The sequence below is a fragment of the Maniola hyperantus genome, chromosome 12 (genome assembly GCF_902806685.2).
Source record: "Maniola hyperantus chromosome 12, iAphHyp1.2, whole genome shotgun sequence".
Lineage (NCBI taxonomy): Eukaryota > Metazoa > Arthropoda > Insecta > Lepidoptera > Nymphalidae > Maniola > Maniola hyperantus.
The window spans coordinates 2,675,488-2,699,824 of NC_048547.1; the positions used below are offsets into that span (position 1 = coordinate 2,675,488).

A 24,337-nucleotide genomic window follows, 5' to 3' on the forward strand; every position below is an offset into this window, starting at 1 on the left:
CTATTAACATTATTGTGAAGTTATGTTAAAAATACTGATTCCCACTAAAATAAATAAATAAAATAAAAAAATAAAAATAAAAAAAATTATTCAATTAAACTTTTACAAGTATTTTCGAAGCGTCAACAGTATCTACTACTGGTTTGGAATGCCTTTCCTACCGAGAAGAACCAGCAATAAACTAGGCGGTTGCTCTTTTCAAAGATTTGATCTACAATCTACATGTATAAGAAAAGTATTTGCAGTCCTGCGCGTTGCTGGAACGAGCTGCAGGTCAAATCCACGCTCTTTTATCATTTAGGTAATCCTCAATTGTATTTTCAGTTAGCATACTTTTAATAGATTTTTTAAACTTGTGTAAAGGCAAGTCCAAAATAGTTTGCGGGATTTTGTTATAAAAGGTACCCATACCCACAAACGACTTTTGGACTTTCGTGAGGCGGAAGGTAGGAGTTGCAAGCTTATTACGGTATCTAGTTAGCCTATTGTGTAGATTTTCTTGCAACTAAGAATATTTTGTCTTACAAAAATTATGGAGGCTACAGTAAGGATACCTATTTCCTTAAATTTCTCTTTTATACAATTTTAATATAATTTTCTTATTTATAGTTTTTTATGCAATATTCGGCTGAAGGCCGTTTACATATTAGGTATGTTTAAATTTGAAGAAACTACGTTCAGTAATTCAGACGGACAGACAAGTGCAAATTCACTCAAGTAGGGTCAGAGACGTCACTTCCCTCGGTCAATAAACTACTATAAATAACTTATCATTACAGTTACTAACTACTCGTATTAATGATAAGTTTGCAACAGGAGTGGACTAGAGGACGATCCTCCCCGGGCCTCGGTTCTAGGAGGCCCAAATTAAGTCTTAATTTCAGACTTAAGTATTTCGTGGTTTACCAGCCAAGCGCTTCATCTTCGTCGTAGCACTCTTGGCAGAGTGGTCGTGGTCATCACGAAGCAACGTCTTTGGGGGCAGATGTTATACGCCTCACGAGCATTCGCCACTTCTCCCTGCTGGCTGACAGCCTGGTACACTCGTGCAAAGGACCGCCCACAGCAGATTTAATCTTGGTCGGTCCATCGCATGGGTGACCTTCCTCCCCACAAAGCGCCTACCACGGTAAAAACGTTACTTACGCTATATTATTGGGTAGGTACCTACTAATAAATATTCAGAGCAAATCATTTATTATCAAAAATTCTATGTTTGAAATAAAATTTCCTTGAATGAAAATATAGCTAAGTAGCCTTGTTCAACTGTGGTTGGTTAGATCTATATAATAAATAACCTGTGATATTGGTGCACGATGGAATATTTCCATGCGTTGTCCTTCACTGGCTTAACCTATGACTTCATAATTCATCTGGTCAATACGATACATGCATGCATATATACCTATCTATATTAATAAGCATATAAATAACATTACTTCGACAGTGAGAGTACAGATTTAGTTCGGACTGAAACGACAAATTTATGTATATAGTAAGGAGTTCTGGGTTAAATTATTATCGTGTCGCAATATTTTGCGACAGAGTCAGTAAACGAAAGTTAGTAAGGAAAAATAATTAAATTACGTTCGTTTTGAAAGGCTGTCGATGGGCTAGAAAGCAACCTCCAAATTTTGCATCAATATGTGGTGGTACTTACTTCTTTGTGTGCTGTGTACGCAAACTAGTGGCACACCCAGTTCATATGCCACTGGATATGCTGTTTTCGAGAAGCATCCGTTGATTTCATACCAATGTACGAACGGGAAGTGTATTTTGTTGAAGGAACGGGTGTGTGAGGGAGAGGACGATTGCGGCAACAACTCCGATGAAAACATTGAGGCATGCAGAACACTTCGCGAGTGCACAACTTCTGAATTTAGATGTGAATGTGGTCAGTGCATACCGGAGACCTGGCGTTGCGATAACGAGCAGGACTGTCTCGACGGATCTGACGAAGAATCCGGGATTTGCCAAACGAAGTCTTGCGGTCCTGGTGAATTTCAATGTGGAAACAAAATAGCTGAATGCATACCGCTCTTTTGGGTGTGCGACCACAACACAGATTGCTCTAATGGCGAAGATGAAAAAATATGCAATAAAACATGTCGGTTTGACCAGTTTACGTGCGGCAATAGCAAGTGTATACAGCTAAGCTTTGTCTGCGACAGGGATGATGATTGTGGTGACGGTAGCGACGAAGTAAACTGTCCACTCCAAACATGCGAGTTTGGCGGATTCACATGCGAGGACGGCCGTTATTGTATATCAGAACGGTCGAGATGCGACGGAGTTCTCGACTGCCCCGATGGAAGTGATGAATTGGAATGCTCGTCCGTACGGAATAACACATCACCGTGCATTGATGGCAAATTCGAGTGCACGGATCGCAAAACATGCTTATACAGGTCATTTGTGTGCGATGGTTACCGCCACTGTCCCGACGGTGCGGACGAAGCCCTTGAGCTTTGCTATAGAAACATGTGCCATCAGAGCTATTTCCAGTGCAACGATTTAAGTTGTGTCCCAGAAGCATTGCACTGTAATGGAGATAAAGATTGTCCGGATGGCAGCGACGAAGTTAACTGTAAGAGACGTTTATGTGACAAGACAGAATTTGATTGCGGTAATGGAATGTGTATACCATTGTCTAAAGTGTGTGATAAGATCCCAGACTGCCTAAACTTAGAAGACGAGCCTACCGACCGATGTGATGTAGACGAGTGTGCCCAAAACAATGGCGGTTGTGAGCACAAATGCGTTAATACGCCTCTTGGGTACTATTGTGATTGTGAAAAGGGATACAAACTCATCAATAACAGATCTTGCGAAGACATTGACGAATGTTTAAATCCTGAAACGTGTTCCCAAATATGTATAAATGAAAATGGCACGTTCAAGTGCCTGTGCCATTCTGGCTACGCATTGACTCCGGGCGATAGAACTCGCTGCAAGGCGATTGAAGGCCGTCCCTCGCTACTATTAGCTAGAGGGAATGATATCAGAAAGATCGACCTCAACCATCACGAAATGGTGGCAGTAGTAAACGGCACTCGATTCACTTTTGCGCTCGATTATGACTACAAAACAGGCATGCTCTTTTGGAGTGACATAGTAGAAAACAAAATTTATAAGGCACCAATCGATAAAGGGAGCCAACGGTCTGTCGTGATGAGTGACAAGCAGGCAACTATACGTGGACTGGCAGTAGACTGGATCTACAATCGCCTGTACTGGACGGATGCTGGCAAAAAACACATCGAACTGTCCGACCTTCACGGCAATATGAGGAAGACTCTAATTCGAGATCTTTATGAGCCACTTGCTATCGCTTTGAATCCACTTGATGGATGGATGTACTGGACTGACTTTGGTATGGAACCAAAGATTGAGCGCGCCGGTATGGATGGTTCCCATCGACAAATCATAGTTTCCGACGACCTATTGTGGCCTCTTGGTATCACGCTAGACTTTGTGCGCGAACGACTCTACTGGGTGGATACAAGATTGCACACAATCTCATCGTGCAACTACGACGGGACAGAACGACGTGTTATCTTCTACTCTATATCCATTTTATTTAGGAAGCCTTTATCAATTACCACGTTTGAGGACTGGGTTTATTGGGTTGATTGGGATAGTAATGCTGTATATCGCGCCAACAAGTTTAATGGGAATAAAGTCCATGCAGTCACACAAACGCTTCGCGACATTCATGGGCTTCAAGTGTACCATCCTTATCGACAACCCGAAGGTGTCAACCACTGCGTCAACGTCCACTGTTCACATTGGTGCTTGCCCGCGCCCCAGGTAGGTCCTAACTCGCCAAAGGTTTCCTGTTCCTGCCCCAACGGATTACAACTCATGCCCGACAACCAAACGTGCGCAGAAGATGGCGGGAAAACATACAAGGAAAATTTGGACATCTCAAGTAGTGCCGACGACGTCGACTGCGGAACTACAAATAAGACAAATCCGGACATCTCAAGTAGTGCCGACGACGTCGACTGCGGAACTACAAATAAGACAAATCCGGACATCTCAAGTAGTGCCGGCGACGTCGACAGCGGAACTAATAATAAGACAATTCCGGACATCTCAAATACTGTGGCGTTAGAAACATGAAATTTTGAGAGTAGATAGGTTCCTTTTATAACGTAGGCACTCACTAAGAAAGGATTTTTGGAATTCCATTCCACCCCTAAGGGGGTTAAACAGGGGCGAAGTTTGTATTAAAGTCCATAATTTTTCAAGTTATTTCCATGAAAATTGGTATTTGAGTTTACGGTCACAAATGAAAAAATTACGTTTCAGGATTTTTGGAAATTCTACCCCCACGCCCATTCCCTAAATTCCACCCGAGCGAAATCGGGGTAAATCAGCTAGTGTTCTTCTATATAAAAAAAAGGAAAAGCTGACTGGCTGAACTATCAACGCACAGCTCAAACTACTGGCTGAAATTTTAGCATGCAGATAGCTATTATGAATTATGATGTAGACATCCGCTAAGTATTTTTAATAATTCAACCCCTAAAGGGGTAAAATAGGGGTTTAAAATTTGTGTAGTCCACGCGGATGAAGTCGCGAGCATAAGCTAGATAACTATACAAGTATCTAAATAAAGAAAAGAACTGTTAAACTTAAACACATTTATTAAATAAGGTATACATGTTACAAACCCATATTAATAAAAACGCTTGGCGATTCTAATATAAGATTATCTAACATAATATTGTGATTAAAAACTGCGATACAAAAATAAAAGCATTTGTATATAATAAATATAATCAGTTACAAAACTTTATTTTAAAACAGCCCATTTTTTTAAATTCTACTAAAAACACATTTTTTAAATTGGCGTTTAATAAAAAAATATATAATTACAATACGCGACAGATGATTCGAGATGGAAATCGGGACGGGAACGCCCCGCACAGCCCCAGCGCTAACCCAGTGCGGGCGTGCGGGGCGTCCCCCCGCACCATCCCCGATTACCATCTACAATTGAAGGTTTACTTTGGCATGGAGTTTACAATTATTACAAACATATCATACGAAGTGTTAATAAAGGCAATTGTTAAAAATGCGTTCAAACGGATCAAAATATATACATAATTTTACATAACAATATGTACATTGTACATACTAACTAAATAATAAATGTAATAAAATTAAAGCTTTATAAAACAGTATTATACTCTTATAAATATAAACATTCCTTTAAAATATAAACATGTATTTACTAAATAACTATTAAAAATATCAAAGTTTTATAGACTTTTAATCTATTTCTTTTGTAAAGAAAAGCCCCCAAATATTTTATAAGGAGCTATACCTACCCACTGTGCATCTGGGTGCAGCAGAATATGCATCTGGGTGCAGCAGAATATGCATCTAAGTGCAGCAGAATATGCATCTGGGTGCAGCAGAATAAGGTATTTGACAGCATGTAAAATATAGGATCGTATCCGCATTGAATATGAATTTTGGAAACCAACTATTAAGTCAGTTAAGAAAATACGAGATATTTTAAGAGAAATTCGGCAAAGAAAATGATTTTTTGTCTACTTTAGTCACGTGATCGTAAACGACTGTGATTGGCCGAGTGGTTGATGACGTCAACTGCTTGTAAGTTCGTAGCCTCAACAGTACTCAACCAAAGTTTACGAGATGGCGGGGCGATTGTCTAAAACCTGCATCAATCACTATTACAATCTCAATTATTCTGATTGGCTGAATTTGTGCGATTCTTGTTGCAACAATGAGCAACAATGCACTGTGGCCAATAGTGAGCGAGCATTAACCAATCAGAGATGATTGCGATCGTGACATTGTAGCTGTCAAACAACCGCGGTAGGGCCACAGGTGACGTCACGATGACATATGAGGCGCCATATTGTCAGGAAAGCGTTTTCGCGGGATATTTAAATAATATTTTTGTTCCCGTTTTTTCTTGCATTTATAATATGTAATGGAATAGAAAATATACATTTTCTATAGTTTTTAGACATCAGTAAGTAACGTGAATGGTTTTTAAAAACCTGTCAAATACCCTTATAACGCATAAAATTTAACTCCTCCATGTTTTTTCAAATTTCAAGTGAAAAGTACGATTTTAGTCCTTATTTTAAAGGTGAAGTTTGAAATGTAAAATTTAAATGCATTTTTATTGCACTCATCGATCAAATAAAAATTTTGTAAATTTTTTGGTTATCACTTTAGAATCAAATTAAGAGACTTTTCAAAAAAGAGTAAAATACCCTATTATGGAAACGACCTTTAGGAGGTCCATATTTTTCAGCCTAACGGCGGTTACACGCTCATCCGATCCGAGACCGTGAAAATACGTTCCTTTTTGTTTTGTATAGAAGCTTATGATGACATATGTCGTAGATAATAATCGCTGGTATTCTCACGGATGACGGATAGAACTCGGAAGACGGAAGACTCGTAATCGCCGTAAGGAAAACTCGTCACTATTTCGACACAACCCATAGAATACGTATTATTTACCTAACTAATTATATTTTAAGAGCTAGATCTATTCTTCGTTGTCCTCCGGTTTGGGCAGATAGTACATGGAATCTATAAAGAGTTTCGTGATGTCGGAGACCAGGCTGCGGTCGGGTATGCTCTGCGCGACGCCGTAGATCGCCATCTAAATGAAAAAAAATTGTTTATCTAAATACATACACTATAAAAGCAAGTTCTGATGCCTGTATGGACGTATGGTATACAACTCTGGGGGTGTACTAAACCGACCAATGTTCAAGTAATACAGAGATTCCAGAACAAAGTACTCATGGAAATCACAAATGCACCCAGGGTATGTAAGAAATCACGATCTCCACAGGGACCTTAAGATAGAGTTCGTAAACAAAATCATCCAAAAGTACGCAGAAGCTCACCAACATCGACTTCGCCATCATGTTAATTTGGAGGCTGTGGAGCTTCTAGATAACATGGATATCAAAAGGAGGCTCAAAAGAACCAAGCCGTTCGAATTAGTGTTAAAAAGTACATAAGTGCAGCGTTTGTGTAATAGTGCTTGTGCTACTTTATTTTTCTAGGTCACAAGAACATAGTGAACTGTAAGTACGTGTTAGAATAAACTAAGGACAGTTATTGGACTGTAAATTAGATTTAAAAATTAATCATAAGTAGAAGTTTAAGCTAGAATAATATTACTTATTAGCCCATAGGCTAGATGGTAGTAGTAATAAAGCTGCCATTTTATAATGGTGCTTTATGGTAGAAAAAAAAAAATCTAAATACATAAAAGGAAAAGGTGACTGACTGGCTGACTGACTGATCTATCAACGCAAAGGTCAAACTACTGAACGGATCGGGCTGAAATTTGGCATGCAGTATGGCATATTATGGCATGGCTATTATGCCGTAGCTTAGGCATCCGCTAATACACATTCTGTAAAAATTTCAACTCTCTGCATATTACGGTTCATGACATACATGGACGGACAGACGAACGAAAGAACGAACGAACGAAGGAATTTGTATTTGTATTTATTTATTTTATTAAAGAAGAATATTTACAGTTTACAATAAATTTGGTGCATTCATAAACTTTAAATAAGTTTTTCCGTGCACCAGTGCCGTCCACAGTTGATAGGTACCTACACGTAACACATTAATTTATTAACAGCTAACTAACAATTACTTAATATACATTAAAAAAAAAAAAAAAAAACACAATCATTTATATAATGAATGAACGTACGAACGAATGAACGGAAGGACGGGATGGAAGGAAGGATGAAAACTATTTTTTTTAAACTTGCCTTTCCCTGTATAGGTTCGGAGCCTTCCTTGAGACAAATCTTCGTCGCAGCCTGCACGTCTGCTATAAAGCGATCCGCGAGCCCGGACCGTGTGTGTGCGTGCGTTACCGCGATGTGAATCCTATGACAAACAAAATAAAGCGTACTTTAGCATATCAAAAAATGATCATTAAACTAAAAACGGGGGCTCCTGCGTTAAACATCTAACAAGAACCGGCCAAGTGCGAGTCAGGCTCGCGCAACGAGAGTTCCGTACTACAGTCGTATTTTTTCGACATTTCGCACGATAATTAAAAAACTGTAATGCGTAAAAATAAATAAAAATCAGTTTTAGAATGCACAGGTGAAGCCCTCTCATATGATACCCCACTTGATATAGTTTTCTTACTTCGAAAATTGAAAATACTAATTATTAGTTTATGACCACAAATTAAATTTTTTTGTGTGATGTAACCACAAATTCACGGTTTTCAGATTTTTCAGAACCATTCAGGTCAACAGGAAGTACCCTGTAGGTTTCTTGACAGACAGACAGACTATGTTTTATTCTGTTTTGTAACAAAAAGACATCACTTCGCCTGCTCAAAAAATATTTTTTGGCAACCTATCTAGTGTGTATCACAAATATGAATGACCCGAGACGCAGACGAGGGTTTCGCTTACCCCGAAGGGAACTGCAGCGTGTTGAGGCTCCAGCCCTTCTTGTGCAGCTCGTCCGCCAGCTTGAAGATGTCGAAGCGCCTGGAGCCAAACGCCACCACCGTGGTCGCGGGCTTGCCGAAGATGAACAGGCCTTCGATCTTGCGGAGCCTATGCAATATAATAAACACGGGTATAAAATAATCATCATCATCATGATCAACCCATCGCCAGCTCACTACAGAGCACGGGTCTCCTCTCAGAGTGAGAAGGGTTTCGGCAACAGTCTACCACGCTGGCCATGTGCGGATTGGTAGACTTCACACACCTTTGAGAAAATTATGGAGAACTCTCAGGCATGCAGGTTTCCTCACGATGTTTTCCTTCACCGTTAAAGCAAGTGATATTTAATTACTTAAAACGCACATAGCTGAGAAAAGTTAGAGGTGCGTGCCCGGGATCGAACCCCCGACCTCCGATTAGAAGGCGGACGTCCTAACCACTAGGCTATCACAGCTTAAAATAATATAAAGTTAAAATTTACAATCGTTTGGTAAGAGGAGCCAGACCAAACCAGACCTGTGGTGATTGCCTAACTCAGGGTGTAACACTGAATGATAGCCACCAAGATCATTTGACATTGGATGGTTCTACATTGCTGCTGCATTCAGTGATATTAAAATAATTTTTCGTAGACAACCTGCAAAGGATTAAAAATAAATGTCAAAATTTTAAATGTTCTAAATTTTTGTGTACAAACACGGTTAGGCATTAAAGTAAATTTTTTTGTTTTGTAAAAAAAATTACAATTTTTATTGGCCCATGTATTGCCAATGCGATGCCAGCCTTTCAGAAATTTGTATATCCGCCCCTTGAATAATCCCATAGATATTGAAACCTAGTGGGAACAACGTCGCCGAAGGGAGTTGGTTCCACAGTTTGCATGTGCGTGGAAAAAATTATCTGACACAACGGGCGGTCGTAGTGCACCAGGCAACCAGGTGGTGAGGGTGGCGTACGGTGGCGTACGGTGTACTGCTACAGAGACTCACCCAGCCTCGATGTATCTGGCGGTGCTGATGACCTCGTCCGCCATCGCCACGTAGCGCGAGTGGCCCACGAACATCAGAGTGGCCCAGCACGCCGCGATCAGCCCGCCTGCGCGACTGCCTGCATGTTAAACCATTCATTTATTTTATTTGTTTCACAATAAAAACTATAATCATTATGGTCATATTCAATACTAGCTTATGCCCGCGACTTCGTTCGCGTGGACTACACAAATTTCAAACCCCTATTTCACCCCCTTAGGGGTTGAATTTTCAAAAATCCTTTCTTAGCGGATGCCTACGTTATAATAGCTACCTGCATGCCAAATTTCAGCCCGATCCGTCCAGTAGTTTGAGCTGTGCGTTGATAGATCAGTCAGTCAGTCAGTCAGTCAGTCAGTCAGTCAGTCACCTTTTCCTTTTATATATTTAGACTAGCTTATGCTCGCGACTTCGTCCGCGTGGACTACAAAATTTCAAACCCCTATTTAACCCCCTTAGAAGTTGAATTTTCAAAAACCCTTTCTTAGCGGATGCCTACGTCATAATAGCTATCTGCATGCCAAATTTCAGCCCGATCCGTCCAGTAGTTTGAGCTGTGCGTTGATAGATCAGTCAGTCAGTCAGTCAGTCAGTCAGTCAGTCAGTCAGTCAGTCACCTTCTCCTTTTTTATATATAGAAGAAGATGACTGAGGTGCCTTTCGGCGCGTTAACATACTGCGAATATTGTATATGTCGGCAGCGCCGTCGTTTATTTATAAATAGTTTGCTCATTAAACATCGCGTCATCGTCCCCACCGTCGTTGTGAGACTATAAATTCGTACGCGCAGTGTGTCACGATTCATTATTGGTCTGCCTCCTGCCAGTGGCACTTCTCAGTAGACACTAAGTGTGTCATACTGAAGGTTGTTATAATTGTTGTTGTAACCTAATGTGGTTTCTGTTGGTTGTGGTTATAGTACTAGTAGTGGTGTGCTAGGTTAGCTGGTTGGTCTTGGACCAGTATGGGGATGGAGGAGCCGGTTTAGGTAGGATTAGTTAGGGTTGTCAATTCAGAGGAGACGTTGTTGTCATGACTCATAAATGAGGGTTGCTATAGTTATTGTTGAGGGTAGTTTGTGTCGTCTCTCGTAGTGCGAGAATATTGTTAGTGCGCCCACGAAGGCTCGGTTAATCTAATAGGTTGTAATCCTGACTTATTCGGTTGATCATCATCATCTTCATGAACAGAAGGCCGAGCCGTACACGCCGCCCGGCCACTCGGTGCTGACAGTGTACTGACAGTGGCGGTACTGCGGCTTGCGGTACACTATGACTGAGGTGCCTTTCGGCGCGTAACATACTGCCAATATTGTATACTATACCGTTGACAGTGGGCGAGCCGTACACGCCGCCCGGCCACTCGGTGCTGACAGTGTACTGACAGTGGCGGTACTGTGGCTTGCGATACACTATGACTGAGGTGCCTTTCGGCGCGTAACATACTGCCAATATTGTATACTATACCGTTGACAGTGGGCGAACCGTACACGCCGCCCGGCCACTCGGTGCTGACAGTGTACTGACAGTGGCGGTACTGTGGCTTGCGGTACACTATGACTGAGGTGCCTTTCGGCGCGTAACATACTGCCAATATTGTATACTATACCGTTGACAGTGGGCGAGCCGTACACGCCGCCCGGCCACTCGGTGCTGACAGTGTACTGACAGTGGCGGTACTGTGGCTTGCGGTACACTATGACTGAGGTGCCTTTCGGCGCGTAACATACTGCCAATATTGTATACTATACCGTTGACAGTGGGCGAACCGTACACGCCGCCCGGCCACTCGGTGCTGACAGTGTACTGACAGTGGCGGTACTGTGGCTTGCGGTACACTATGACTGAGGTGCCTTTCGGCGCGTAACATACTGCCAATATTGTATACTATACCGTTGACAGTGGGCGAGCCGTACACGCCGCCCGGCCACTCGGTGCTGACAGTGTACTGACAGTGGCGGTACTGCGGCTTGCGGTACACTATGACTGAGGTGCCTTTCGGCGCGTAACATACTGCCAATATTGTATACTATACCGTTGACAGTGGGCGAGCCGTACACGCCGCCCGGCCACTCGGTGCTGACAGTGTACTGACAGTGGCGGTACTGCGGCTTGCGGTACACTATGACTGAGGTGCCTTTCGGCGCGTAACATACTGCCAATATTGTATACTATACCGTTGACAGTGGGCGAGCCGTACACGCCGCCCGGCCACTCGGTGCTGACAGTGTACTGACAGTGGCGGTACTGTGGCTTGCGATACACTATGACTGAGGTGCCTTTCGGCGCGTAACATACTGCCAATATTGTATACTATACCGTTGACAGTGGGCGAACCGTACACGCCGCCCGGCCACTCGGTGCTGACAGTGTACTGACAGTGGCGGTACTGTGGCTTGCGGTACACTATGACTGAGGTGCCTTTCGGCGCGTAACATACTGCCAATATTGTATACTATACCGTTGACAGTGGGCGAGCCGTACACGCCGCCCGGCCACTCGGTGCTGACAGTGTACTGACAGTGGCGGTACTGTGGCTTGCGGTACACTATGACTGAGGTGCCTTTCGGCGCGTAACATACTGCCAATATTGTATACTATACCGTTGACAGTGGGCGAGCCGTACACGCCGCCCGGCCACTCGGTGCTGACAGTGTACTGACAGTGGCGGTACTGTGGCTTGCGGTACACTATGACTGAGGTGCCTTTAGGCGCGTAACATACTGCCAATATTGTATACTATACCGTTGACAGTGGGCGAGCCGTACACGCCGCCCGGCCACTCTGTGCTGACAGTGTACTGACAGTGGCGGTACTGTGGCTTGCGGTACACTATGACTGAGGTGCCTTTCGGCGCGTAACATACTGCCAATATTGTATACTATACCGTTGACAGTGGGCGAGCCGTACACGCCGCCCGGCCACTCGGTGCTGACAGTGTACTGACAGTGGCGGTACTGTGGCTTGCGGTACACTATGACTGAGGTGCCTTTCGGCGCGTAACATACTGCCAATATTGTATACTATACCGTTGACAGTGGGCGAGCCGTACACGCCGCCCGGCCACTCGGTGCTGACAGTGTACTGACAGTGGCGGTACTGTGGCTTGCGGTACACTATGACTGAGGTGCCTTTAGGCGCGTAACATACTGCCAATATTGTATACTATACCGTTGACAGTGGGCGAGCCGTACACGCCGCCCGGCCACTCGGTGCTGACAGTGTACTGACAGTGGCGGTACTGTGGCTTGCGGTACACTATGACTGAGGTGCCTTTCGGCGCGTAACATACTGCCAATATTGTATACTATACCGTTGACAGTGGGCGAGCCGTACACGCCGCCCGGCCACTCGGTGCTGACAGTGTACTGACAGTGGCGGTACTGTGGCTTGCGGTACACTATGACTGAGGTGCCTTTCGGCGCGTAACATACTGCCAATATTGTATACTATACCGTTGACAGTGGGCGAGCCGTACACGCCGCCCGGCCACTCGGTGCTGACAGTGTACTGACAGTGGCGGTACTGTGGCTTGCGATACACTATGACTGAGGTGCCTTTCGGCGCGTAACATACTGCCAATATTGTATACTATACCGTTGACAGTGGGCGAGCCGTACACGCCGCCCGGCCACTCGGTGCTGACAGTGTACTGACAGTGGCGGTACTGTGGCTTGCGGTACACTATGACTGAGGTGCCTTTCGGCGCGTAACATACTGCCAATATTGTATACTATACCGTTGACAGTGGGCGAGCCGTACACGCCGCCCGGCCACTCGGTGCTGACAGTGTACTGACAGTGGCGGTACTGCGGCTTGCGGTACACTATGACTGAGGTGCCTTTCGGCGCGTAACATACTGCCAATATTGTATACTATACCGTTGACAGTGGGCGAGCCGTACACGCCGCCCGGCCACTCGGTGCTGACAGTGTACTGACAGTGGCGGTACTGTGGCTTGCGGTACACTATGACTGAGGTGCCTTTCGGCGCGTAACATACTGCCAATATTGTATACTATACCGTTGACAGTGGGCGAACCGTACACGCCGCCCGGCCACTCGGTGCTGACAGTGTACTGACAGTGGCGGTACTGTGGCTTGCGGTACACTATGACTGAGGTGCCTTTCGGCGCGTAACATACTGCCAATATTGTATACTATACCGTTGACAGTGGGCGAGCCGTACACGCCGCCCGGCCACTCGGTGCTGACAGTGTACTGACAGTGGCGGTACTGCGGCTTGCGGTACACTATGACTGAGGTGCCTTTCGGCGCGTAACATACTGCCAATATTGTATACTATACCGTTGACAGTGGGCGAACCGTACACGCCGCCCGGCCACTCGGTGCTGACAGTGTACTGACAGTGGCGGTACTGCGGCTTGCGGTACACTATGACTGAGGTGCCTTTCGGCGCGTAACATACTGCCAATATTGTATACTATACCGTTGACAGTGGGCGAGCCGTACACGCCGCCCGGCCACTCGGTGCTGACAGTGTACTGACAGTGGCGGTACTGTGGCTTGCGGTACACTATGACTGAGGTGCCTTTCGGCGCGTAACCGTACTGAAAGTTAATATAATACGTTAGTTTTAGGACACGATCGGATGAATCGCACTTGACGAGTGCGTGTTAACTGTTTCAAAATGACCATAATTGCAAAAACAGTCTCAACGCGATGAAAGCGCGCGCTTAACTATGATATATATGATGACTATATCAAAGAGCGCGTTGAAGTCAATGATATTAGAAGAAAAAGAGGTAGATAGGTTACTTAAATCAAATTCGATGTTTACAAATGGCACGCTGCGTCAGCGCCGAAAGATTCAACACACATAAACGCATAGATAGTATTTTAACGTCACACAACAGAGAGTAAAGGACGGTGAACTAATAACCTCAGCTTCAGTTACGCACGAAAAAGAGACGGTTATATTTTGCACTACCTCGTCCTGCACAGAAGAGTGGAAGAAGGACGGATATATGCCTAATAATGCGAGCGTAAAAGAGACGGGACGAGACGGTAAACTAGAAACTCCAAAGAAAAAAAAAACAGTAAAGTCATTTCGGCTAATGCCGATTTATGCCTACACTGTAGTTGTATAGTAAAATAAAAACCTTGAACTGTGGTTTTTAATATATTACGAACTAGCTTTTTTCCGCGGTCCGGTCGTTTTTAGGGTTCCGTGCCCAAGGGGTGCCAACGGGACCCTATTACTAAGCCTCCGCCGTCTGTCCGTCCATCTGTCAGCGGGCTGTATCTCGTAAGCCGTAATAGTTAGACAGTTGAAATTTTCACAGAATGTATTATTTTCTATTGCCACTATAACAAAAATAATAAAAATTAAATTAAATTAAATAAAGGGGGCTCTCCCATACATGGAAAAGAAGTCGAAATAAAATTACTAAATTTCACGCGGACGAAGCCGCGGCAAGGTAGGTATAGGAATAAAATGTGAAATGAAAATATTTTTTATTTTTGAAAATATTTATTATTACACAATCTACATACACATACATATACATTCTACACAATCTAGGATTTTTGAACTAGACAGGTGCAAAGAAATTAAAAAACCAGCCAAGTGCGAGTCAGACTCGCGCACTGAGGGTTCCGTACTCGGGTATTTTTTCCAACATTTGCACGATAAATCAAAAACTATTATACATAAAAATCTGTTTTAGGATGTACAGGTAAAGCCCTTTCATTACCCCACTTGATATAGTTATCTTATTTTGAAAATTGAAACACATTTTTTTTAATGATGTAAGCACAAATTTGCCTTTTTCAGATTTATTTCTGTACTTGTGCTATAAGACCTACCTACCTACCAAATTTCATCACTCTAGGTCAACGGGAAGTACCCTATAGGTTTCTTGACAGACACGGCGAACGGACGGACAGAAAGACAGACAGACAGACTGACAACAAAGTGATCCTATAACAACAACAAAATGGATTGAACATATTTAACTTGCACTGGTTGGCTGCCAGCTGCTTTCTCTTCTTTGCTTACGCACAATATCCACCCATCGAATACGCCATAGCTCATTTAATGGAAATCTAGAAAAAAATACTTATTTACTTATACAATATACGTATATAAATACTACCTCGTAACGCTACAAACAAATTAAACTTGTAATTAATTTTCATAATTTATGCAGCAGTGATAGCCCATTGGTAAGACTTCTGCCTCTCGGAAAGGGGACGGCGGAAAGAATCCCGGGCACGCACCTCTGACTTTTCAGAGCTATGCGCGTTTGTAGAAACTGAATGTCACTTGCTTAGCGGTGAAAGATAACGTCGTGAGGAAACATGCGTTCTGCATGGCTGAGAGTTCACCACTATAATCTCAAAGTTGTTCCCACCAATCCGCACTTGGCCATCTTGGTAGGCCTTAGCCAAAATTCCCTCATTGTATGAAGAGACCCAGCAGTGGACCGTAAAAAGATGTTAGACCATAGTTAATTTATCCTTCCCTAAAACAGGAAATATGCACACTATTTGAATTGTCAATACTCAGAAGAGGCCTATCTGTTTATTTTATATTCTTTGATCGGAAACTTTAAAATACGTACAACGATAACTTGATACGTACTTATGGCATGTGACATAAGGTACAAATTGCAATGAGTTGCATTTTACACGAACGTACATGAGTTTGTTATTGTTAAATAAGTGAAAAATACGAATTAAATAAAAGAAATAGTTTTACTTACGAATGAAATGTGATTCCTTGACTTTTGGAAACCTTGCTTGTGTAGTTTGTGCAGAATCTCATCACACACGACGGCATTTTCGGTTGTTTTGGGTCACGAAAACATAATACACATTACTATTAACGACGTCTTCGATAGCGCGACGACAGCGGGCGACTGAGCTCAGGTTTGCTAATTAGCTTAGTTTTAACGTGCCACTTGCGGTCCGCGTATAACGTATCTACCTCTTTTCTTCTAATATCATTGGTTGAAGTGCGTTGACAACTTGAAGTCTACTCAAAACGCACGCTCCGAACACTCGCTACGGTTACAGAACATACATAGCCTAAAATTCGTAAAGCGCGCGTTTTGTAATGGCTATACTCTGAACAGTCTTAAACAAAGTTTTAAAAAAATTTAGGAATCAAGTTATCGACTAATAAGAGAAGACAATAACATCCGTATTCACAATCATTACTCATTACATTTTGGTATTATTATTAGTCGCACAGTGTGCTCGAACGCATAGTGTGGATTCCACCAATCAGATTATCGAAAATTGACCTGACACAATAATCTGATTGGTGGAACCACACACTGTGTGTTCAATCGCACTGTGAGACCTCATAGTAGTGATTGTGAATACGGGTGTAATTCTCTTCCTTGCTTACTCAATGTGAAGGAAAGAGACAAACAATCTGTCCTTACCTTGTGTGTATCAGCGGATATGCTCGCGACGCCGGGCAGCCGGAAGTCGAACAGAGGCACGTCGTGTCCTGCGCGCGGCATGAACGCGGCTATGAAGCCCCCGAGACACGCGTCCACGTGCAATGGCACGTCGTACTCGACTGCGATGTCTGACAGCGCCTTTATGTCGTCCATCGTGCCGTAAGGGAAGTTGGGCGCCGACCCCACTATCTGGAAGATGCTCTATAGTTATATTCTTGAAGGATTTAATTTACAAACCTGCTGAACGTACGGCGCCGATACTTTAGCGACTGAACTATCTGAACGGTCGCAGTATTCGGTTGGCGTGACACACCAAACGCGTGGAACAGTCGGACGGGGCGGCGCACTTTTTTTTTTTTTTTTAAAGAATATTAGCCATGTTAAATGACTAATATTCCCCTTTCCTCTCCAACTAAGCGTCAGGCTTGTGCTAGGAGTAGGTACGACAATAGTGCAACGGGCAGGGTTTGAATCGTCGACCTTTCGGTTTTCAGTCCACTCCTTTACCGGTTGAGCTATTGATCTATGGTCCGAAACAGCCATTTCCGTTCCATAAATGCTTTTATCAAAAGTATGTGGAGGTACATGTGTTATACGTCAGATTGTAGCCAAGAGGCTAATCTATAATATCAAATATAAATAAAATCTCTGTCGACTACTATTTAAAATAGAAATTATACCTATGAAGTTGATATTATTTGAAAGTACATATACTCAAGATAATGTAAAAAAAATCGCGTAAATATCTTTAAAAACCCGCAAGTTACAGATTTATGACACGAAAATGGCTGTTTCGGACCATAGTGCGGCGGCGGGCGTTTAGTTTATTACGTAAGTAATTTTTCGTCACGTAAAGCACGCGACGAAAAATTACGTACTGCGGTACGTAGCGTCGTCGTCAGCCGATGTCGTCACTTTGTGGTGTGCGGTTGCGACGTGTTGAATTGCCCAGAAAGATGGATTTTATTACAACACTAGCTGACACCCACGACTTCGTACGCGTGGAATAAGATTTTTTAAAAATCCCGTGGGAACTCTTTGATTTGCCGGGACAAAAAGTAGCCTATGTCACTCTCCAGGTCTTTATCTATACCCATTCAAAAAATCACGTCAATGCGTTGCACCGTTGCGACGTGATTGAAGGACAAACCAACAAACAAACACACTTTCGCATTTATATAAGGGTACGGATTGGCTATTAATTATTATATAGGGCTTCTTGTACACGCGCCCAACTTTCGGTCGCGTAATGTGTCGCTTGCTATGCAAAATACATTGAATGTGTTCTAGCCGAAGTAATCGCCTAACGGAGTCGGAAAAAGTTCGCATGGGATTTAGTAGTGATTATAATAGTAAAGAGACAAATACTCACCATACATGTCCTTCTTCCGATAGCTTTCTGAACAGCGTCCAAATCAACTGTATAAGTGTCCGATGATACGGGCACAGTTACTATGCCAATGCCTAGATACTGGGCTGCCTTGTCGAAGGCCGTGTGTGCGGTCGAAGGCAACACCATCTGAGGATTGGTTATGCCTTTACTGTATGCCAGGTCTCTGAATGCTTTGCATGCCATCATTATGGACTCTGTACCTCCTGTGGTTACCTGCATAAAAGAAATTTTATTGAGACATTTTAAAAAAACAACCACTATAACCAGCCAAGTGCGTGGCGGGCCACGCGCAGGGTAGGGTTCCGTAGTTACAATCCTCGAAAAACAGATATAACTCCTTAACCTGTGAACCCTACTTAGCCATGATAGTTTTCCTTTAAAATTGAATATATATACTCCTGCTGTGAATTTTTTCACGTTCCTATATACTACCATTTGGCTGATAGAGGGGAGGGGAGACACTTGACTCTAATAAAAATTAGCACTTTAAAACACCATATTTTACAAACGGATCTAGAAATCGAAAAATGATGTTCCCACACTTACAGTATTTTCAAAAGACCTATTCAACCATACCCCACACTATGGGGTAGACGAGAACAAAAAATTCATCCCCAATTTACATGTAGGGGAGCTACCTTAAAAAAAAATTATCACAATTTTATTTCACCACTTTGTCGGCGTGATTAATATTTATACCCATGCCAAATTACAGATTTCTAGCACTAATAGTCTCTGAGATTAACCGAGGACGGACGGACGGCGAAACTATAAGGGTTCCTTGTTTACTACGGAACCCTAAAAAATAAATAGTTATAGACAGGGTGTAACCAGAACGCTGGCAAAAACGAAGACAGGTGTAGTACTGATGATTACTGATATGATACCACAAAAAAACGCGAAAAAATAATTTTGTAAAACTTTACGATATATTGCAAATAAAACATCTGACTGACGCTAGAGGTCAACGAACGTTGCGTAAGTAGGCCACTCGGAGTGAATGCCGCGTCATAGGCGGGGCACTGACCTGAGTTCTGCAAGCTATACATTGCGGGTTTGAAAAATACTAAATCACTAAAACTACAATATGAGGCAAATGGTTATTGGTATTGGATTGTGTTTAGGTAGTATAACAATAACGCTAAGTTTTTGCTAGTGTTCTGGTTACTGGTGTCTTAGTTGACCTGGTACACTGGGTTTGAGTACCTGTAGGGCGATTGTCTAAAACCTGCATCGATCATTATTACAATCTCAATTGTTCTGATTGGCTGAATTTGTGCGATTCTTGTTGCAACAATGCATTGTGGCCAATAGTGAGCGAGCCTTAACCAATCAGAGATGATTGCGATCGTGACATTGTAGCAGTCAAACAACCGCAGTAGGGCCACAGTACAGCATATTGAGCGAAGAGATACTTACTGTGCCACAGCACTCTTCATCCCCGTTGAACAAGTTGACGGTCATGCGAACGATCTCGGCCTCCATTTTGTTGATGCCGGGGAAGACGTCCGCATGTAGCGGGTTGGTGTAGGCGGTGAGGGCGTAGGCTTCGCACGCCACGTTGCTGATGTCTTCGTTGACGTGGTACACTGCGCCGGAGACGTTGCCGCCTTTCCAGTCGTAAGCACCTGCGGCAAAAACAGTTAGGAATGTTCATCTTCTTTGTCTTGGGGGCTTTTTTTAAAGGAGCGGACTGAAAACCGAAAGGTCGCCGGTTCAAACCCCATTGCACTATTGTCGTACCTACACCTAGCATAAGCTTTACGCTTAATGGGAGAGGAAAGGGGAATATTAGTCAGCATGACAAACTTGGCTAATAATCTCTTAACAAAAGAAAATAAGTCCTAAGATGGATGCCCATTCAATCTTTACTTGAAGGTACCTATATTAAAAGTGGAGGGGAAAACTGATGCTGGAAGAGCGTTCCATATCATAGCGGTTCGGATTAGAAACGAGGAAGCAAATCGCTTCGCACGTATCAATCTACATCAACAAATCTACGTGCTTGACCTCAAGCCGCTTGACCGTTTCGATACCTCTTAAAGCATGCTATCTCACCCAAAACAAGGTGTTGTCTGACCTCCTCGGCCACTTGCTCAGCTGAGAACCCATCTTCCGGCAGTTGCCTGTAGACCGTCACGCCAGCTAGACGCTTCGCGACGTCCTTCTTGAAGCCTTTCTTTATTTCCGACATCTTTTCTTCTATCTTTCTTCTCACGAAGGGGACCTGCCGGAGCCATCTGAAGAATTCCTTTCTCAACCTCATTGACACACCTGCGGATATAGAAAGAGTGTTACTAGGACGTAAATTGTTACCATTGGGTCAGCATTCCAAAGTATCCTCAAAACGAACAAAGTATAATTTGGTATGTGCCTATCTATACGTCCATCCGTGACATAGCTCTGAGACTAATAGTACTAAAAGCTACAATTGGCTAAGGTATACATAGTATGCGCGGTAGCTATACTACAAAGTGATACCCGCTATTATTGGTACTGAATCTGAGCACACCTAAATTTTAGAGTAATCGCATCCTCTTCTTACTAATGTATTATGAAAAGGACAGACACAGTTTGACAGTTTAAAATTAAATTTAGAGCTGCCATACCTCGTGACTATGGAACATACCATACCCTTGCAAAAATCAAGTCGATCCGTTACATCATCATTGTCTTCACAACAAACACACTTTGATTATGTATGTACCTAACTACAAAATTGATATTTTTCTATTATCTTATTTCTTATCATAATAAAGGGCCTAGATATAGAGGCAATTTGTTACTCTACAACATAAGGAAAAACGTTCACTGAACATTGTATTACGACACTCTATATACCGGGTGTAACCAGAACGCTAGCAAAACTTCGCGTTATTGTTTAACTACTTACCTAAACACAATCCAATACCAATAACCATTTGCCTCATATTGTGGTTTTAGTGATTTAGTATTTTTCAAACTCGCAATGTAGGTATAGCGTGCAAAACTCGGGTCAATGCGCCGCCTACGCAGCATTGACTCCGAGTGGCCTACTTACGCGACGTTCGTTGACCTCTAGCGTCAATCAGATGTTTTATTTGCTAAACTTACTAATCCTATACTTACGTAAACTTTTACATAAGTATAGGATTTTTTTATATTTTTTTTCGGGTTTTCTTTTGTGGTATCGTATCAGTAACTAGCTTATTTGTCCACATGGACTACATACATTTCAAACCCCTTTTTCACCCCTTTAGGAGTTGAATTTTCAAAAAATCTTTCTTAGCAGATGCCATGATAGCTATCTGCATGCCAAATTTCAGCCTGATCCGTCCAGTAGTTTGAGCTGTGCGTTGATAGATCAGTCAGTCAGTCACCCTTTCGTTTTATATATTTAGAAGATCATCAGTATTTATCACCTGTCTTCGTTTTTGCCAGCGTTCTGGTTACACCCGTATGACTCTCTACAATGTCTACTCATATATAAACTCAACAATGCCCAGTCATGGTACAAATTGACACTGTATCAAATTACAAGCAACAAATACTAATGGGTGCTGAAATGCAAGTCATTGTTATCACATTATCATACTACTAAACTGTTCCAACTTCCAACAGATGATACATTCCTCAAATACAGTGAGATTTTATGAGGAAAAATTTGCGAATAATATAATTAAGATAATTTAAGTATAATGAGCAATTGTTATCCATGCTAAAAGTGTATAGGTATGACTTGATTATGTTGTATTTTTTTTCTTTTTAGGGTTCCGTACCTCAAAAGAAAAAAACGGAACCCTTATAGGATCACTTTGTTGGCTGTCCGTCTGTATGTCCGTCTCTCAAGAAACCTACAGGCTCATTGCGCGAGCCTGACTCACACTTGGCCGGTTTTTTTTTCATTATTAAGATTATGTTGGTATATAACCTGCATGCCTGAGAGTTCTCCATAATGTTCTCAAAGGTGTGTGAAGTCTACCAATCTGCACATGGCCAGCGTGGTACACTATAGCCAAAACCTTTGTCACTCTGAGAGAAGAAACTCTGTAGTGAGCCGGCGATGGATTGATCATAATTTGGTACCTAGGTTCAGTCCACAAAAGATTGAGATAACAGACCATGAGGCTGGGGGACACCCCACACACCCGCATGTCACCCGCGCTTATCTGCGCCGGGTTAGCGCAGGGGCTGTGCAGGGTGTTCCGGCCCCGATTGCTATCTCAACCTGACACATATTATACCTAGTTGTATATCGGGTAGGAACTTAATATGTACTTACCCTCTCTAGCATTATACAAGCTGTGTGCCCAAATTATTGCCAGCACTGATGATGCGGTCATAGTCACTATCTGCCATGGCTCCTTCCCTTCAAACAATCTGTTTACAGCCTTCAGGGGCTGAGGCCGCTCACTCATAGCTGCAAAAGAATTAAAACCTATGTTACAGTATGCCACAGAAAGTAATGTACATCTGCCTTTAGAATGACATTTTGGATTTGTATAGAGTTGTCTCTGTCATACCTATATGACGTTTTGTCGGTCTCAATGACAGAGGCAACGCTCTACAAATCTGCTATCTCCTTCTAAAGGTTGATGTACATTACTTTCGGCCGCATACTGTAGTCATTTATAAATGTAAATGTTGATAGTTAAAATATGCATGTGGAAGGAAAAAAGAGGAGAGGAAGACCAAAGAAAAGGTGGATGGATTGTGTGAAAGAGGATAATATTATGTGTGTAAAAGGGGTGAATAATGTGTTGACAAAAGCATTGTGCCAATCCTACATAGCATGGGATAAGGACCCTGTCCTATCCTATACTCTCCTTATAACTTCTATGCTTCAACATATTAATGTAGATAATCTTAAATGTACATCTCTATTGAGATAACACATGTGTAACAATGTTATCAGAAATAATTATATTGTTCTATAAAATTCTTATATGTACCTACCTAATACCTATACAATGTATGTAAACTGATGTTAACTAAATCACATAGGTACACTATGTTTATCATTGAGTCTAATAGACAAGTAAAAATATTCATAGATCTCTCCCTTTTTTAAGTTTAATTTTAAATAAGTGTGTACAAAACTTAGATTAGGACCATTACTTGTATTAATAATTAAGTACCTATTTACTTCAATGTAGAAAACATTGAACAATTTTCAGTTATCCAGACTCTTTGTACTCTTTGTAGTAGATTTTTTACTTTTATTTGTTGTATCATTCAAAAGGCTTTTGAATTCTAAATACCTATCCTATTTTTAAAGTAAGAAGGTACAGTAAATTAAATCTAATACAACGAAACATGAATAATTATTCATTCTTAAAAATTATACCTGTGATAACCTGTGCCTGTATTCAAATTAGCTATTTCAAGAAACAATCGGCTGCTGTTCACCAACCGATCAGTAAAACTTTATCATTAATCCTGATAATCACGTTTTACAAAAGATAACATTAATAATTAATTGGAATAACATCACACTTCACTGACGAAAAATAAGAATAAACAATGATAGCTCACTGAAAGAACACAACTTAATAATTAATAGTAAGCGCGAGTCGGACTTGCACACAAAGAGTTCCGTATAATTATATATTATAATTATATAATATATAATAGGTACTAGCGTATGGCTGCGACTTCATCCGTGTGGACTACACATAAACAAATAAATAATTATATTTTTTATTCAATCCTTTTTAGCGGATGTCTACGTCATAATAACTATCTGCATGCCAAACAGCCCGATCCGTCCAGTAGTTTGAGCTGTGCGTGCTGTGCGTTGATAGATCAGTCAGTCAGCTTTTCCTTTCATAAAATGTATATACTTACTAGCGGATGCCCACGATTTCGTTCGCGTAGATATGTTGTGTTTAAAATCCCATGGGAACTCTTTAATTTTCCAGGGATAAAAAATAACCTATGTGTAATATTATGATATAGATAGTCTAACTGCATATGTAAAAAGTACTGTGTCTAACTGCCTC

General features: G+C 42.1%; 1 protein-coding gene and 1 pseudogene across 1 annotated transcript; one reads left to right on the forward strand and one right to left on the reverse strand.

The window, feature by feature from the left end:
• The first annotated feature begins 1,510 nt into the window (after positions 1–1,510).
• Positions 1,511–5,104, forward strand: LOC117987169 (very low-density lipoprotein receptor pseudogene; annotated as a pseudogene).
• On the reverse strand, positions 4,635–23,890 carry Sply (Sphingosine-1-phosphate lyase). The gene is made up of 11 exons (XM_034974301.2): positions 23,683–23,890; positions 22,618–22,755; positions 20,415–20,630; positions 19,776–19,984; positions 18,336–18,569; positions 16,943–17,152; positions 13,978–14,098; positions 9,491–9,608; positions 8,463–8,609; positions 7,800–7,920; positions 4,635–6,658 (listed from the first exon to the last, which is right to left on the reverse strand). The coding sequence occupies exons 2-11, from the start codon at positions 22,751–22,753 to the stop codon at positions 6,542–6,544; spliced, it is 1,629 nt and encodes a 542-aa protein (XP_034830192.1). The 5' UTR covers positions 22,754–22,755; positions 23,683–23,890; the 3' UTR covers positions 4,635–6,541.
• Positions 23,891–24,337: the final 447 nt, after the last annotated feature.

What these genes read in the sequence shown, in the direction of transcription:
- Sply (XM_034974301.2), bottom strand. Translation starts at nt 22,753, where the DNA reads ATGAGTGAGCGGCCTCAGCCCCTGAAGGCTGTAAACAGATTGTTTGAA. An exon ending in ATGAAGAGTGCTGTGGCACA is followed by an intron (nt 18,570 to 19,775) that starts GTAAGTATCTCT and finishes TCTTTTATGCAG; the next exon opens with GTAACCACAGGAGGTACAGA. An exon ending in CCGAACCTATACAGGGAAAG is followed by an intron (nt 6,659 to 7,799) that starts GCAAGTTTAAAA and finishes TTTTTCATTTAG; the next exon opens with ATGGCGATCTACGGCGTCGC.